Raw genomic sequence first — 16,182 nt, 5'->3', positions numbered from 1 at the left:
TAGGGTCTTACTCTGGCTCAGGCTGACCTGGAATTCACTATGTAGTCTCAGGGTGGCCTCGAACTCATGGCAATCCTCCTACCTCTGCCTCCTGAGTGCTGGGATTAAAGGTGTGCGCCACCACACCCGGCTAGCACGTACCTTTAATCCCAGCATTTGGGAGGCCCAGGTAAAAGGATTGCTATGAGTTCAAGCCCAGCTTGAGCCTGAGACTAAATTTCAGGTCAGTCTGAGCTAGAATAAGACCCCACCTCATTACCAAAAAGAAAAAAATCTAAACAAAAAATTTATTTGCTGGGCATGGTGGTGCATGCCTTTAATCCCAGCAATTGGGAGGCAGAGGTAGGAGGATTGCCGTGAGTTTGAGGCCACCCTGAGTCTACACTGTGAATTCCAGGTCAACCTACAGCAAGACCCTACTTTGAAAAAACAGAAAATTAAAAAAAAAAAAAAAAAGGCCATATACTGGGTTCAAGTTTTCAGGTTGGAGACCCCTGGCCTAATGAGCAGGACTCTCGCCTGGTCCAGATCCCCAGAACACCGGTCGGCGCAGGAGGTCTGCTCCTTCCCTTTCTGTACTTTACGTACATATTTCTGCAGTCCTCACCACAGGCCCAGCACTCTGGAGGCTGAGGTAGGAGGGTCTTCAGGGGTTTGAGGTCAGCCTGGAGTTTATAGATTGAGTTCCAGGTTTGCTTAGGCTAGCATGAGACCCTGTCTGGAAAAGAAACCACCCCCCCAAAAAAAAAAAAAACCCTCACCACAGCCAGTGAGGTTGGCATTGTTCTCACCAAAGGAGGAAACTGCTTAGGGTCACACAGGGACTTGTGTCCAGAACTATGTGGCCTATATCTAGGCTAGCAGTCTTTCCTGCTGACTCTAGAATCCTTGGGCACTTGGATGGCTTTCGCTTTTTTTTTTTTTTAATTATTATTTATTTGAAAGAGAGAGGGAGAAGAAGAAAGAGAGAGAGAGATAGGATGGGTGCATCAGGGCCTCCAGCCACTGCAAATAGCTCCAGACCTGTGTGCCACCTTGTGCATCTGACTTTACCCGGTCCTGGGGAATTGAAGCAGGGTCCTTAGTAGTTCTAGGGAAGCACCTTTACCAGTGAGCCATCTCTCCAGTCCCTGTTTTGTTTTTATTTTCGAGGTATGGTCTTGCTCTATCTCAGGCTGACATGGAATTCACTATGTAGCCCAGGGTAGCTTTGTAGAAACTTTGTAGAAGATGACGACCTTGAACTCCTGATCCTTCTGCTTCTACCTCCTAAGTGCTAGAGTTATTGGAATATAGGCATATAAAACTATCATAGTTTATGGGCTCCTAGGGATTGAATCCTGGGCTTTATTCATAATAGGCAAACATTCTGCCAATTAAGCTACACCCCCAGCCCTGCATCAATTTTTTTTTCCATTTTACTGAGGCAGGATCTCTCTTTAGCCCAGGCTGACCTGGAATCCATTCTGTAGCCCAGGCTGGCTTTAAATTCACAGTAATCATCCTACTTCAGCATTCCAATAATCTGCCTACCTCAGACTTTAGTCTCAGCATTAGGGAGGCAGAGTAGAAGGATCACTATGAGTTGAAGGCCAGCTTGGAACTGCTACAAATCAGCGTGGGCTAGAGTGAGACTCTACCTGGAATCTGGAATAAACAAACTGAAAAACAAAACAAGAAAAAAAAAACCCAGAAAAAGAAAACAACAACAAAAAAGTTAAAGGGCTGGAGAGTCAATGGCCATACCACCATAAACACACCCGATCTCATGTAAATGCTAGAGAGATGGGTCAGCAGTGAAGTTTGGAGTTTGTTTGCAGTGGCAAGAGGCCCTGGCACATCCATTCTCTTTCTCTCTCCCTGTGTCTTGTCACTCTCTACGTGCAAATAAATAACAAATAATTTAAAAAAGAAAAAAGCAAAGGAAGAATGAAGGAATCAGTCCATCAGGTTAGCCAGATTCTCTTGTTTTTGTCCTCCCCATATAGATTATGACAAACTTGATTTGAACCTCTGATCAGCCCAGTGGCTGTGAAGTTACTTAATAGGTTCATTCTCTGTAAAGGCAGCTGACAACTTTGAACCCCGAGGACTATTGGCAACAATGAGATGTTGAGGAGATGCATATTTGACCAACAACATGGCAGTCTCTCAGGTCATCTAAGCAAGGGATTGTGGGTAAATAGCATCTTTGAGGAGGGATACCACTTCCCAGATGAACACAGGCAGTCTGGGGAAGGACTGAGAAGGTATTCCAGGCAAAAGGAGCAGCGTGTGAGTTAGGGCAGGGGATGTGGCATGGCTAGAGCACTGGTGGTGGAGAGGGAGGATAAGGAGATGAAGCATGGGATACTGGGCAGATGGGTTGGTGGGTATTGTGCTCAGCACAGAAGCATAACGACCTCAGTTTCAATCCTACCCACTCATATAAATGGCAGGTATATTGGTGTCCACCTGTAATATCTAGCACTTAGGAGACACAGGCAGGAAAAAAAACAAAAACAAAAACCAACAAGCAAAAAGAAAAAACCAGCCAGGCGTGGTGGCACACACATTTAATCCTAGCACATGGGAGGCAGAGGTAGGAGAATCTCTGAGTGCAAGGCCACCCTGAGACTAATTCCAGGTCAGTTTGAGCTAGAGTGACACCCTACCTCTAAAAAAACAAAAATAAATATAAAAAAATAATGCTAATAATTTAGCTAGCCTTATGTTTGGCCAGCCAGACCAAATGAGCCAGCGGTTACAAGAGTGGCATGTCTGTTATCTGTTATGGGGAAACCAACGGTTCTCTAATTGGACTGGAGGCCCGCTCCACGGGAGGGAACACATGCCTGGTACTGAATCCTATGATGGGGGAAGTCATGAGCCCTAGGGGTGTAACATCTGCTCTGTCTAGCTAAATGTATATACTGTGCTCACCAAACTGCCCAGTAAGTACTTCTTTTAATATTCATACCTATATAGTAATGCTACTCTCACTTTTGGTTAGAGAACCTTCTCTTTTCAGATGGTCGTGACCTTGGATGACTCAGAAGGCACCATGGTGCTGAGAAGAAGTGACAGAGGAGTGCTCAGCACTGAAACATCTCTATCACAACCTCCAAGGCTCAGGGTCCATGTGGAAGAGGTGGTAGAAAGACTGTAAGAGCAAAATGAAGGGTAGGACTGCTTATAATGCACTATTCCAGACACAAAATGGCCTGGATATCCATGACCTCACAGTGTCTGACACTACCTATATAAGACCATCATAGCAGGAGGAAAAGATGACAACATCAAAATAGAAGAGAGACTGATTGAGAGGGGGAGGGGATAAGATGGAGAATGGAGCTGTGAAGGGGAAAGTGAGGTGGGAGGGAATTATCATGGTTTATTGTCTATAATTATGGAAGCTGTCAATGATAATTTTTAAAAAAGATTATATTTTTATTTATTTGATACAGAGAGAGAGAGAGAGAGAGAAAGCGCGCGTGAGAGAGAGGTAGAATGGGCGCACCAGGGCCTCTAGCCACTGCAAATGGACTCCAGATGCATGTGCCCTTTGTACATCTGGCTAATGTGGGACCTGGAGAATCGAACTGGGGTCTTTAGGCTTTGCAAGCATGTGCCTTAACCTCTAAACCATCTCTCCAGCCCAATGATAAAATTTTTAAAAATAATAATTTACCAAAACCTCCAAAGAGTAAGAATATTATAAATTGTTTCACTACCATATTTGTACTTTGATGTGGTAGTGCAATACTATAACCCTAGCATTTAGGAGCTTGAGGAAAAAGGACAAGGTTCCAAGGTCATCCTATGCATAACAAGTTTAAGGACAGCATGAGCTACATAAAACAATGTCTCAAAAACAAGCAGACTGGGGCTGGGAAGATGGCTCAGGGATTAAAGGGGTTTGCTTGCAAAACCTGTTGAACCAGGCTTAGTTCCCCAGAACCTAAGTAAAGCTAGATGCAAAGTGGGGGTATGTCTGGAATTTGCAGTGTGAAGAGACTGGTGCGTGTGCATGAACATGCACAAATAAATAAAAATTTGAAAAGGATTGGCTAGGTGTGGTGGTGAATGCCTTTAATCCCAGCACTTGGGAGGCAGAGGAAGGAGGATCATGGTGAGTTAGAGGCCACCCTGAGACTACATAGTGAATTACAGGTCAGCCTCAGCTAGAGTGAGACCCTACCTCAAAAAAACAAAAAAAAAAAACAAAAAAAAAAAGAGCCAAGCCAGCCATGTTGGCATACCTTTAATCCTAGCACTCAGGAGGGAGGTAGAGGTAGGCAGATTGCTGTGAGTTCAAGGCCATCAAGGTCACCCTTGGACTACATCATGAATTCCAGGTCAGCCTGGGCTAGAGTAAAACCCTACCTCAAAAAATAAAAAAGAAATGAAAAACCAAACAAAAACAAAAAATATATATTTTATTTATTTACTTGCAAGGAGAAAGCGAGAGAATGGGAATGCCAAAGCATCCTGCCACTGTATCATATTCCAGATGCATGTACTACCTAGTGCATCTGGCTTTTACCTGGGTAAGGGGAATGGAACCTAGGCCATTGGGCTTTGCAATCAAGCACCTTAACCTCTGAGCCACCTCTTAAGACCTCCCTAACTTTTAAAAATCTTTTTCAAATTTTTATTTATTTGCAAGCAGAGAGAGAGAGAGAGAGAGAGAGAGAAAGAAGAGAAGCACAGAGAGAGGGTAGGTATGCTGGGGCCTCCATGTGCTGCACATGAGCTGCAGATGCATGTGCCACTGTGAGCCTCTGGTTTTATGTGGGCACTGAGGAAGTGAACTCGGGGCATTAGGTTTTGCAGGCAAGCATTTTAATGCTGAGCCATCTCTCCAAATGCCTTCCCAAATTCTTTAGGGGAGGTGAAGGCAGGTCAGTTTTCTTTTTTCTTTTTTGGTTACTTTTATTTATTTATTTGAGAGCAACAGACACAGAGAGAAAGAGGCAGAGAGAGAGAGAGAGAGAGACAGAGAGAGAGAGAGAGAATGGGTGTGCCAGGGCCTCCAGCCACTGCAAACGAACTCCAGAAGTGTGCGCCCCCTTGTACATCTGGCTAACATGGGGGTCATGGGGAATCGAGCCTCAGACCAAGGTCCTTAGGCTTCACAGGCAAATGCTTAACCACTAAGCCATCTCTCCAGCCCAGGTCAGTGTTCTTGGAATTGCTTCATGGTGAGTAAAAACATAGCACTGACTAGGGCAGAAATGGTTTTTCCTACTTCTTTCTTTTTTTATTCTTTTTCATTTTTTATAGACAACTTCCATAATTGTAAACAATATCCCATGGTGATTCCCTCCTTCCCCCTACTTGCCCCTTTGAAACTCCACACTCCATCATATCCCCTCCCACTCTCAGTCAGTCTCTCTTTTATTTTGATATCATGATCTTTTCCTCTTACCTTGATGGCCTTGTGTAGGTAGTGTCAGGCACTGTGAGGTCATAGATATCCAGGCCATTTTGTGTCTGGAGGAGCATGTTGTAAGGAGTCCTATCCTTCCTTTGGATCTTATGTTCTTTCCACCACCTGTTCCGCAATGGACCCTGAACCTTGGAAGGTGTGATAAAAATATTTCAGTGTTAAACACTCCTCTGTCACTTCTTCTCAGCACCATGTTGCCTTCTGAGTCATCCCAAGGTCACTGCCATCTGAAAAGAGAAGTTTCTCTAACCAAAAGTGAGAGTAGCATTACCATATGGGTATGAACATTAACAGAAGTGCTTACTGGGCAGTTTGGTGAGTATAGAATATGCATTTAGCCAGGCAGCAGCAGACATTATACCCGTAGGGCTCATGACTACCCCTGTTTTAGGTTTTCAGTATCAGGGATGTATACCCTCCCATGGAGTGGGCCTCCAGTGAAATTAGAGGGCAGTTGGTTTCCCCCATATCAGAAATGCCACTATTGCACCCATTGACTCATTTGGCCTGGCTGGTCTAGAGCAGTACAGGTCCCTCCTTTGGCCATGGTTACACTAATGTCCTGCTCTGTTTTTTTTTATTTTTATGAATTCTTTTTAAAAAAATATTTTATTTTTATTTATTTATTTGAGAAAAATGGGCATACCAGGGCTTCCAGCCACTGCAAATGAACTCCAGATGCATGTGCCACCTTGTGCATCTGGCTTACGTGGGTTGCGAATCAAACCAAGGTCTTGCAGGCAAGTGCCTTAGCCACTAAGGCATGTCTCCAGCCCTTTTTTTTTTTTTTTTTCCTTCGAGGTAGGGTCTCATTCTGGCCCAGGCTGACCTGGAATTCACTATGTAGTTTCAGGGTGGCCTTGAATTTACAGCGATCCTCCTCCCAAGTGCTGAGATTAAAGGTTTGTGCTACCACACCCAGCTAATGTCCTGCTCTGTTCTAAGTGGCAGCTGTTGATGGAAGATCATTTGCAAATCAATTTGCTGGACTCTGAAAAAAAATTGTATATGCTTATAGAAAAGAAGAGGTCTAAAAGTTAATCAGACAATCAGAGAGAAAGACTGTCAATATCCAGTTTTTCCAGTCGGGAGCTGCAATACTGGTACCCAGACCTTCAATGGAACTAGCTCCTTGGAGGATGTTTTGTTACCTTTCCAGGTTTATTAACATAAAGTCAGTTACCTAATAGTCAAGCGAATGTAAGGTCACATACACAGGTGGGTCATAAATGACTATTTAGAGGCCAATGATAGCCTAAGATAAACTTTGCCTCCCAAACTACAACATTCTAACTCCATAATCACTGAGGTTCTTATCAGTCAGTCATTTTAGAATGCTTAACACAGGTGTGGCTTCTTTTGGAAACTTCAGCTCACAGTTCCCCTTGTTGGCCAAGCATCACATTTTATTCTCTCAGTGCTAGGAAGGTATATTCCTGGAATATGATATAGATGATAGGCAGGAAGGCAATCTTCAGGAGATAGAAATAGATGGTAAAACTAATGAGAAAAACAAAAATCCCTGGGGAGCTGGGCATAGAGGCGCGTGCCTTTAATCCCAGCATTTAGGAGGCAGAGGTAGAAAGATCTCTGTGAGTTTGAGGCCAGCCCGAGACTACTCAGTGAATTCCAGGTCATCCTACCTCAAAAAACAACAACAACAAAAAGCCCCAATTAAAAAATACTTATTATGAAAGAGAGAATGGGTGAGCCAGGGTTTCTAGACACTGCAAACAAACTCCCAACACATGTGCTATCTTGTGCATCTTTTTGACTTTGGTGGGTACTGGGGAATCAAACCTGGGTCCTTTGGCTTTGCAGGCAAGTGCCTTAATTACTAAGCCATCTCTCCAGTCCCCCTTTTATTAAAATATATGTATTTTAATTTTATTTACTTTTTATTCATTTATTAGAGGGAGAGAGAGAGAGAGAGAGAGAGAGAGAGAGGGAGAGAGGGAGGGAGGGAGGGAGGGAAAGAGAATGGGCACAGCATGCCAGGGCCGCTAGCCACTGCAAATGAACTCCAGACACATGTGTCACCTTGTATATCTGGCTTATGTGGGTCCTGGGGAATTGAACCTGAGTCCTTTGGCTTTGCAGGATAATTCCTTAACCGCTGATCCATCCTCCCAGCCCCAGCCCCCTTTTAAAATATTTATCTAAGAGAGAGAATGGACACAACAAGGTCTACTGTCACTCTGTGCATTGAGCTTTCAATAAGAACAGCTGATGGCTGTTCAAGATCAAGAACCCCGATGCCATGGTTAATGTGCTATAAAGGAGCTGGAAGGACTTCTAGATGAAGGGGACAGGACAGCCAAGTCCTAGGAAGAGTCTGTTAGGCTGAGGTTGCAGGTTATCCCACTGTGATCTGGAGCCAGGCTGCAGTACCTGACCTAGAGACATGAGCCAGACCACAAACTGTCACAAAGAGCAAGAGGAGCCCTCCCGACATGCCAGAGATCTTCACCAAGACTGAAAACCTCTTACATTGTGTTCTTGATTAAGTGAACTTTAGTTATAACACTCCTATGATGCTTCCAAAGCCTGTCAGCCCAGGCTCGATTCCCCACGACCCACATAAAGCCTAATGTACAAAGTGGTACACGCATCTGGAATTTGTTTGCAACCATTCTCTCTCTCTGGAAAATAAATTTAAAAATTAGTAATCTAGTTATACTATTACATTGGCATTACATAGTACTGTACCCACTAGGCATGTTAGGATCAAGTTTCATCAATCAAATTCTTAGTGCCCTGGTTTTTGTTATACAAAATATTATTTACAAGATGGCTGAGGTAAGAGGAAAGCTGGAAATTTTTTGTTTGTATTTGATTTTTCTTAGTAGGGTCTTGAGGTAGTCCAGGTGACTGGAATTCACTATATAGTCTTTTTGTTTGTTTGTTTGTTTTGTTTTTTGTTTTACGAGGTAGGGTCTCACTCTTGCTGACCTGGCTGACCTGGAATTCACTATGGAGTCTCAGGGTGGCCTCGAACTCACAGCGATCCTCCTACCTCTGCCTCCCAAGTGCTGGGATTAAAGGCGTGTGCCACCACGCCCGGCTCACTATATAGTCTTTAACTCCTCAACAACCGTCCTACTTCTGTCTCCCGGGTGCTGAGATTAAGGCGTGTGCCACCAGGCCTCCTCTCCCCACCCCCCAGCATCATTTTGTAGTCCAGGCTGGTCTTGAATTCACCACAATCCTCCTACCTCAGTCTTAAGAGTGCTGGGATTATTATCACAAACCCCACCACCTGGCTAGAGATATTTTAGTAAAGTCTTTAAGAGAGTCTTTATGAGAGTTAGGGCTGGAGAGATGGCTTAGCGGTTAAGCGCTTGCCTGTGAAGCCTAAGGACCCCGGTTCGAGGCTCGGTTCCCCAGGTCCCACGTTAGCCAGATGCACAAGGGGGTGCACGCGTCTGGAGTTCGTTTGCAGAGGCTGGAAGCCCTGGCGCGCCCATTCTCTCTCTCTCCCTCTACCTGTCTTTCTCTCTGTGTCTGTCGCTCTCAAATAAATAAATAAAAATTAAAAAAAAAAAGAATGAGAGTTAAGAGAAAGAAAGTCACACTTCCCTGCCTTGGTGGTGGGCTTAGAGTCACACAAAGTAAAGCCTACTCAAGCGTGGGGAGAAATAGGCTACTCAAGGTAGGGTCTCACTTCATTATTTTTACAATAGTCATATAGAATTTTTTCTTTTTCCTTTATTTTTTTATTTTCCGAGGTAGGGTCAGTTCAGGCTGACCTGGAACTCACTCTCTTGTTCCAGGCTGGCCTTGAACTCTCGGCGATCCTCCTACCTCTGCCTCCCTAGTGCTGGGATTAATGGCGTGTTCCACCACACTCGGCTGTGTTAGAATTACTGCTTTTGGGCTGGAGAGACGGCTTAGCGGTTAAGCGCTTGCCTGTGAAGCCTAAGGACCCCGGTTCAAGGCTCAATTCCCCAGGACCCACGTTAGCCAGATGCACAAGGGGGCGCACGCGTCTGGAGTTCGTTTGACTGGCTGGAAGCCCTGGCGGGCCCATTCTCTCTCTGCCTCTTTCTCTCTCTGTGTCTGTTGCTCTCAAATAAATAAAATAAACAAAAAATTTAAAAAAAAAGAGAATTATTGCTTTTCACCTGGCCCGAGCCTTCAAACTTCCTTTCCCATGTCCCGCTATTTTCCCTATCTTTCTATCCTGCCCACCTACTATGTGCCGGGCATTGTCATGGCCATGGGACTGAATGCTCTTTAAGGACCAGGTCTTTTTAAGTGCCAGGGCTTTTACCTGGGCTGGTCAACCGAGGGCCTCTGCTCACCTGCGCAGATCCCTACACACAGTAGGCTCTCCTCGCAGCGCAGACGCGCTCGCTCCCTCCCCTCCCCCGCTCCAGGAAGTGCGGGGGCTCCAGCCTCCGGCCAGCCGCGATGCATTTTGGGAAAGCAGCAGCACCAGATCCAAGATGGCGGCCAGCAGGAGGCTGATGAAGGTAAAAGCCATTCTCCGGTGCCGGTCGGACGGGGGTGGGGATGTGGGTGGAGGGGCGGTGTCCCGACTCTGGACCCCCTACGGCGGACCGGGGGTCCTAAGGGTACCGACACCGTCAGGCCTTTCGCTGCGTGGCCCAGTCGGGTCGCGGTGCCTCGTGTGGACCTAAGGTACCAACGGGACCTTCTAGGCCGCAGCCTGGGCGGGAGCCGCAGGCCGCGCCGGGAGCTGCCGGCCGCCCTGCTGCCCAGCCTCGGCGGCGGGTGGGGCCGACGTTCTCGTTGCCCTCCTCCCGAGGCCCAGCCCGTTCTCCCGGCGGCGCCGCCCGCGTTCCGGGCCCGAGGGAGGACGCCGTTGATGTCGGTTCCGGCCGGGGGGCCCGGCGCCGGCCACCGGCGGGGAAGGAGGCCTCGGAGTCAGTGCCGAAGACCGCCCCTCCCTGCCGGGCCCGTAATTGGGCGAGCCGGGAGCAGAGGGCTTTCGGAGGCTCGAGACGGGAAAGCGAAGAGGAGGGCAGTCGGCCAAAGTTAGGTCAGTTAACTGTGGGTCGTTTGAAATTGACTGTCGCCCGTGACTGCAGAGTCACACGGCGGGCAAGTTCCCCTGCAGGAAGGCGCGCGCGCGTGTATGTGTGTGTGTCGGGGGGTGGGGGGTTGGTCCACGGTTGCTTCTTCCCTGTCCATCACTCACTCGATACCTCCTTTTCTCGGATGAAGCAAAGTGACGCTTTTGGGGCAGGGGATTGGTCTCTGTCGTTCGAATCAAAACACTCCAAAGTTTATATATAAAAAAATAACTTTGCCACGTACTTTGTATTTGAATGCATCGGGGCTCCTTTCTCGCCAATTGGATAAGGAACACGGATGTTATAAGTTTGACTTTGGATTTTTAATTTTTTTTATTTTTCTCCTGGTGGATTTGCCGAGGTCCTCCAGAGGCGACTCCCCCCCCCCCGCACACCCCTCCCTCCGCCCTCGCCTATGTTTGAGAATCTGCAGCCAGAGAGTGGCATGGAGCTGCCACCTGTCCGGAAACACAAAAGACCCTGGGAGCTGGCTCCCAAGGGCAGATAAAAGAGCTGGGTGGTATTCGTCCTAGGAAGAGCTAATTTAGTGGATGGAGACATGAAACACGGAGTCATCGGGAACGTTTCTCTTTGTTCAGTAAGGGATAGAACATTTAACTTATAAAGCTGAAGTGGAAGTGGGCACAAAGAAACAGACTCCAGACACCACCATTTACCTAGCTGAAATGATTGCTAGTCACTGTTTCCATGCTGTGCTCCCCAAATGCTGTCACCCATCAAAGCTTGGTGGTTTAATTTTAGAAAGATTTTGAGTGTCTTCCTTGTTTTCTAATCTTATTGAAATTATTTGAATCTATTCCCCCTCTTTCATAGCCCTATGAAAGCTCTTCCCTGACTACCACTCCCCTTTGTGGTTACCATAGGGTCTTTTTCTTTTTTTCCCCTCGAGGTAAGATCTCACTCTAGCTCTGGCTGAACTGGAATTCTCTATGTAGTCTGGGTGGCCTTGAACTCGTGGTGATCCTTCTGCCTTCCAAGTGGTGGGACTAAAGGTATGTGCCACCACGCCCGCCTGATACCACAGTTTTAATATTCAACCCTTTTCTTTGCTAAAATCCTCTATGACCTTGTTCTCAGCAGTTAATATAAACTTTTTACTTAGCATAGAAGATCTTTAGACTGGCTGAAAGCAGTCCATTCAGCCTCACATCTCCCACCTTTTGGTTTTCAGAAACGTGATCATTGCACCAGTTCCCACTTTTTTGGTTTTTCAAGGTAGGGTCTCACTCTGGTCCAGACTGACCTGGAATTCGCTATGTAGTCTCAGGGTAGCCTCGAACTCTTGGCAATCCTCCTACCTCTGCCTCTCAAGTGCTGGGATTAAAGGCGTGTGCCACCACACCCGGCTCCCAATTTTCTAGCTTGACTATATTTTTCACATTCATAATCATTAATCTTTGAATTAGACATTAATATTCCCATCTGTGTGTGAGAAAAAGAAGTGAAGAAATTTATTGGTTTGAATAGGCTACCCCCAAAGAAGAAAGGTGTGTTGATTTTTTTTTTTCTTAAGGTATAGTTTCATTCTAGCCCAGACTGACCTGAAATTCACTATGTAGTTTCAGGATGGCCCTAAACTCATGTTGATCCTTCTACCTCTGCTTCCCAAGTGCTGGGATTAAAGGTGTGGTTAGAGGCACCTACTATTGAAAGATTCACCCCCCCCCCCCAAGGGTCTCACTTTATTCCAGGCTGACCTGGAACTCACTCTGTAATCCCAGGCTGGCCTTGAACTCACAGTGATCCCCCTACCTCAGCCTCCCAGGGCTGCTGGGATTAAAGGCATGTACCACCACTCTCAGTTTGTTTATTTATTTGAGAGAGAGAGAGAGAGAGAGAATATGAATGAATGAACGAACGAACGTGCTGGGGCTTCCAGCCACTGCAAAAAATTCCAGACTCATGCACTACCTTGTACCTCTGGTTTACCTGGGTCCTTTGGCTTTGCAGGTGAGCACCTTAATTGCTATGCCGTCTCTACAGTCCCTGGCTTGATTTTTTTTTTTTTTTTCTTCTTCAAGGTAGTGTTTAAGTGCAGCTCAGGCTGACCTGGAATTCACTATAGTCTCAGGGTGGCTTTGAACTCACAACAATCCTCATACCTCTTCCTCCCAAGTACTGAGATTAAATGTGTGTGTCACCATGCCTGGCCTCTTTTTTTTTTTTTTTTTTTTTTTTTTTGTTTTTTTGAGATAGGGTTTCACTCTGGTCCAGGCTGGGCTGAAATTAACTATAGTCTCAGGGTGGCCTTGAACTCTTGGTGATCCTCCTACCTCTGCCTCCCGAGTGTTGGGATTAAAGGCGTGCACCACCATGCCTGGCATGCATGGCCTCTTGACTGGAGTTTTTAGGTGTGTGTGTGTGTGTGTGTGTGTGTGTGTGTGAGAGAGAGAGAGAGAGAGAGAGAGAGAGAGAGAGAGAGAGGGAGGGAGGGAGGGAGAGAGAACTCAATATATACATATATATGTATAAGGCAGAGAGACAATGGGTGTGCCAGGGCCTTCAGCTGTTGCAAAGGAACTCCAGTTATGTGCGCCCCCTTGTGTGCATATGTGTGACATTGTGTGCTTGTGTCTATCTTATATGGGACCTGGAGAGTCAAATATGAGTTCTTAGTCTTCACAGGTAAGTGCCTTAACCACAAAGCCATCTCTCCAGCCCTAAATTTTTTAAAAATTAATTAATTAAATTTACTTGAGAGAAGGAAGCAGATAGAGAGAATAGGAATAGCAGGGCCTTCAACCACTGTGAATGAACTCCAGACACATGCACCAGCTTGTGCATCTGGCTTACATAGGTACTAGGGAATCAAATGTGGGCCCTTTGGCTTTGCAGGTAAGCACCCCAACTGGCAAGCCATATCTCCAGCCCTAAATTTTTTTTTTCATTTTTCATTTTTATTTATTTGAGAGCAACAGAGAAAGGGGGAGAGAGAGAGAGATTGGGTGCCCTAAGGCCTCCAGCTACTGCAAACGACCTCCAGATGCATGTACCCCCTTGTACATCTGGCTAACGTGGGTCCTGGGGAATCGAGCCTTGAACCAGGGTCCTTAGGCTTCACAGGCAAGTGCTTAATCGCCAAGCCATCTCTCCAGCCCTTTTATTTTTAAGAGACATTTTTTATAGCCAGATGTGGTGGCATATCCCTTTAATATCAGCACTTGGGAGGCCTAGGCAGGAGGATTGTCATGAGTTCCAGGCCACCTTGAGACTGTGGAGTGAATCCCAGGTCAGCCTGGGCTAGAGCTAGACCTTACCTCAAAAAGGAAAAAAAAAAAAATTTTTTTTTTAATTTATTTGCAAGGACAGAGAGATAGATAGATAGATAGAGAGAGAGAGAGAGAGAGAGAGAGAGAGGGAGGGAGATAGGGTTGCATCAGGGCCTCCAGCCCTGCAAATGAACTCTAGCATCTGGCTTTACATGGGTACTGGCAAGTGCCTTAACAGCTGAGCCATCTCTCCAGGCCCTGGCTTGATTATATGAGTTGAAAGCAAAGCTTGCTTTCTTTATTTGTTTTTTGAGGTAGGGTCTCACTGTAGCCCAGGCTGACCTGAAATTCATTAAGGAGTCTCAGGGTGGCCTCGAACTCAGGGCAATCCTCTTACCTCTGCCTCCCGAGTGCTTGGATTAAAGGCGTGTGCCACCACATCCTGCTGAAAGCAAAGCTTTCTTATAGCACTCAAATGTTTCCTTTCTCCTTCTCAATTCCCCTCTTCTTTGGAAGTCTTTTTTTTTTTTTTTTTTTTCCCTCTGGTTTTTCAAGGTAGGGTCTCACTTGCTCAGGCTGGCCTGGATTTCACTATGTAGTCTCAGTGTGTCCTCAAGCTCTCGGTTATCCTCCTTCCTCTGCCTCCCCAGTGCTGGGATTAAAGGTGTGCCACCACACCAGGTTTCTTTTTTTTTTTTTTTTCGAGGTAGGGTCTCACTATAGTCCAGCTGACCTGGAAGTCACTGTATAGTCTCAGGGTGGCCTCGAACTCATGGCGATCCACCTACCTCTGTCTCCTGAGTGCTGGAATTAAAGACATGCACCACTATGCCAGGTTTACACCAATTTCTTTGGGAACCTTAATAGTCAGCCTGTGCCACCTACTCTGGGAGCCCTAAGCACTATGGGAAGAGTTATTTCTTCTTTACACTTCTCTGAGCATTTTAATGGTCTGATTTGTGTTGATAAAGGCTGGTGTGTATGTGTGTGAACACAGGTATGTACCCCATTATGTGCATTGGTGGTCAGAGGTCACCTTAGTTGGCCCTTAACTTCCACCTCCTTTGAAGCAGATTGTTTTCAAGTTTCTGGGTAACTTTGCTATCTGCACTTTGCTTAACCCACCACAAACAGTGGGGTTACAGAAGCCTGCCTCAGCTATCTGCTCTTAAGTGGCAAGGAAAATTTTCTAGCCTGTTAAAGATTTCTTTCCTACTCTGGGTTCTGAGTTTCTGAAGGGCAGGAATCTTGATCTGCTCCCTTCTTCCTCCTTTTTCTTTCTTTCTGATTTCTTGAAAGCACTATATCACTCTAGCCCAGGCTGTACTAAAATTCATTCATTATATATCCAGTCTATCCTCAAATCTGCAGTAAATCTCCTGCCTCAGCTTTCTGGCTGCTGGGATTAGAAGAGTGAACCACCATGCCAGCTGACCTACATCATATTGGTATCCCTCTAGGCTAGCACTATTGACCCAGTTTGGAATCCCCAGGCAGTGAGGCAATTGGTAGGAGATTTAATATAAGTTTTAAATGGTTTCTAAAAAATTTGAGTTCAGAAAAAAAGAATAACTTGAGTACTTATTAAATGCAAGCTTATGCAAATAAACTTTAATAGGTGTTTTTTTTTATTATTAGGTTTTTCAACGTAGGGTTTCATTCTAGCCCAGGATGACTTGGATAGTGTCAAGATGGCCTTGAACTCGTGGCTATCCTCCCACCTCACTCAGCCTTCCCAGTGCTGGGATTGAAGGCATATGCCACCACACCTGGCCTAATAGGTTCTTTTAAAAATATTTCCAAAGAGCCGGGCATGGTGGCACACCTTTAATTCCAGCACTTGAGAGGCAGAGGTAGGAGGATCGCTGTGAGTTTGAGTCTACCTGAGACTACATAGTGAATTCCAGGTCAGCCTGGATCAGAGTAAGACCCTACCTTGAAAAACAAAACAAAACAACAACAAAAAAAAACTATAATTGTAACCATGAATAAAGAATGTATCAGAGAAGCTGGGTGTGGTGGAGCATGCCTTTAATCCCAGCACTCAGCAGAGGTAAGAGGATTGCCATGAGTTCAAGGCCACCCTGAAACTACATAGTGAATTCCAGGTCTCCTGAGCTAGAGCAAGACCCTACCTCAGAAAACCAAAAGAAAAAAAAGTACCAGGGTTGGAAAGATGGGTTAGCAGTTAAGACATTTGCCTGTATAGCCAAGGACCTTGGTTTGATTCCCCAGGACATCTTCTATAATTATAGACAATAAACCATGATAATTCCCTCGCCCACTTTCCCCTTCTCTAATCCACTCTCCATCATATCCCTTCCCTCTTTCAATTAGTCTCTCTTATTTTGGTGTCATCTTTTTCCTGTATTATGAGTCTTTTGAAGGTAGTACTGCAAGCTCATAGTAAGGCCAGGGTATGTCTAAACAGTTGCATTGTAAGCAGTCCTACCCTTCCTTAGGCTCTTACATTCTTTCTGCC

General features: G+C 45.8%; 1 protein-coding gene across 3 annotated transcripts in view; it reads left to right on the top strand.

Annotated features, from left to right (window-relative positions):
• Window positions 1-9,844: 9,844 nt before the first annotated feature.
• The window catches only part of Ube2l3 (ubiquitin conjugating enzyme E2 L3), a 46,893-nt gene continuing 40,555 nt past the window's right edge, over window positions 9,845-16,182 (top strand). For 2 of the 3 annotated variants that reach the window (XM_045132419.1, XM_004670782.2), the window contains exon 1: window positions 9,845-9,906. In XM_045132419.1, the coding sequence (XP_044988354.1) occupies window positions 9,880-9,906 (27 nt within the window). In that variant the 5' untranslated portion in view covers window positions 9,845-9,879. The remainder of the gene's footprint in view (window positions 9,907-16,182) is intronic. The other variant, XM_045132420.1, reaches the window with a different exon arrangement.

Source organism: Jaculus jaculus, chromosome 13 (genome assembly GCF_020740685.1).
Source record: "Jaculus jaculus isolate mJacJac1 chromosome 13, mJacJac1.mat.Y.cur, whole genome shotgun sequence".
NCBI classification, from domain to species: domain Eukaryota; kingdom Metazoa; phylum Chordata; class Mammalia; order Rodentia; family Dipodidae; genus Jaculus; species Jaculus jaculus.
Note: the sequence above shows the minus strand (reverse complement) of the source record. Positions and strands in the feature narration are given on the sequence as shown.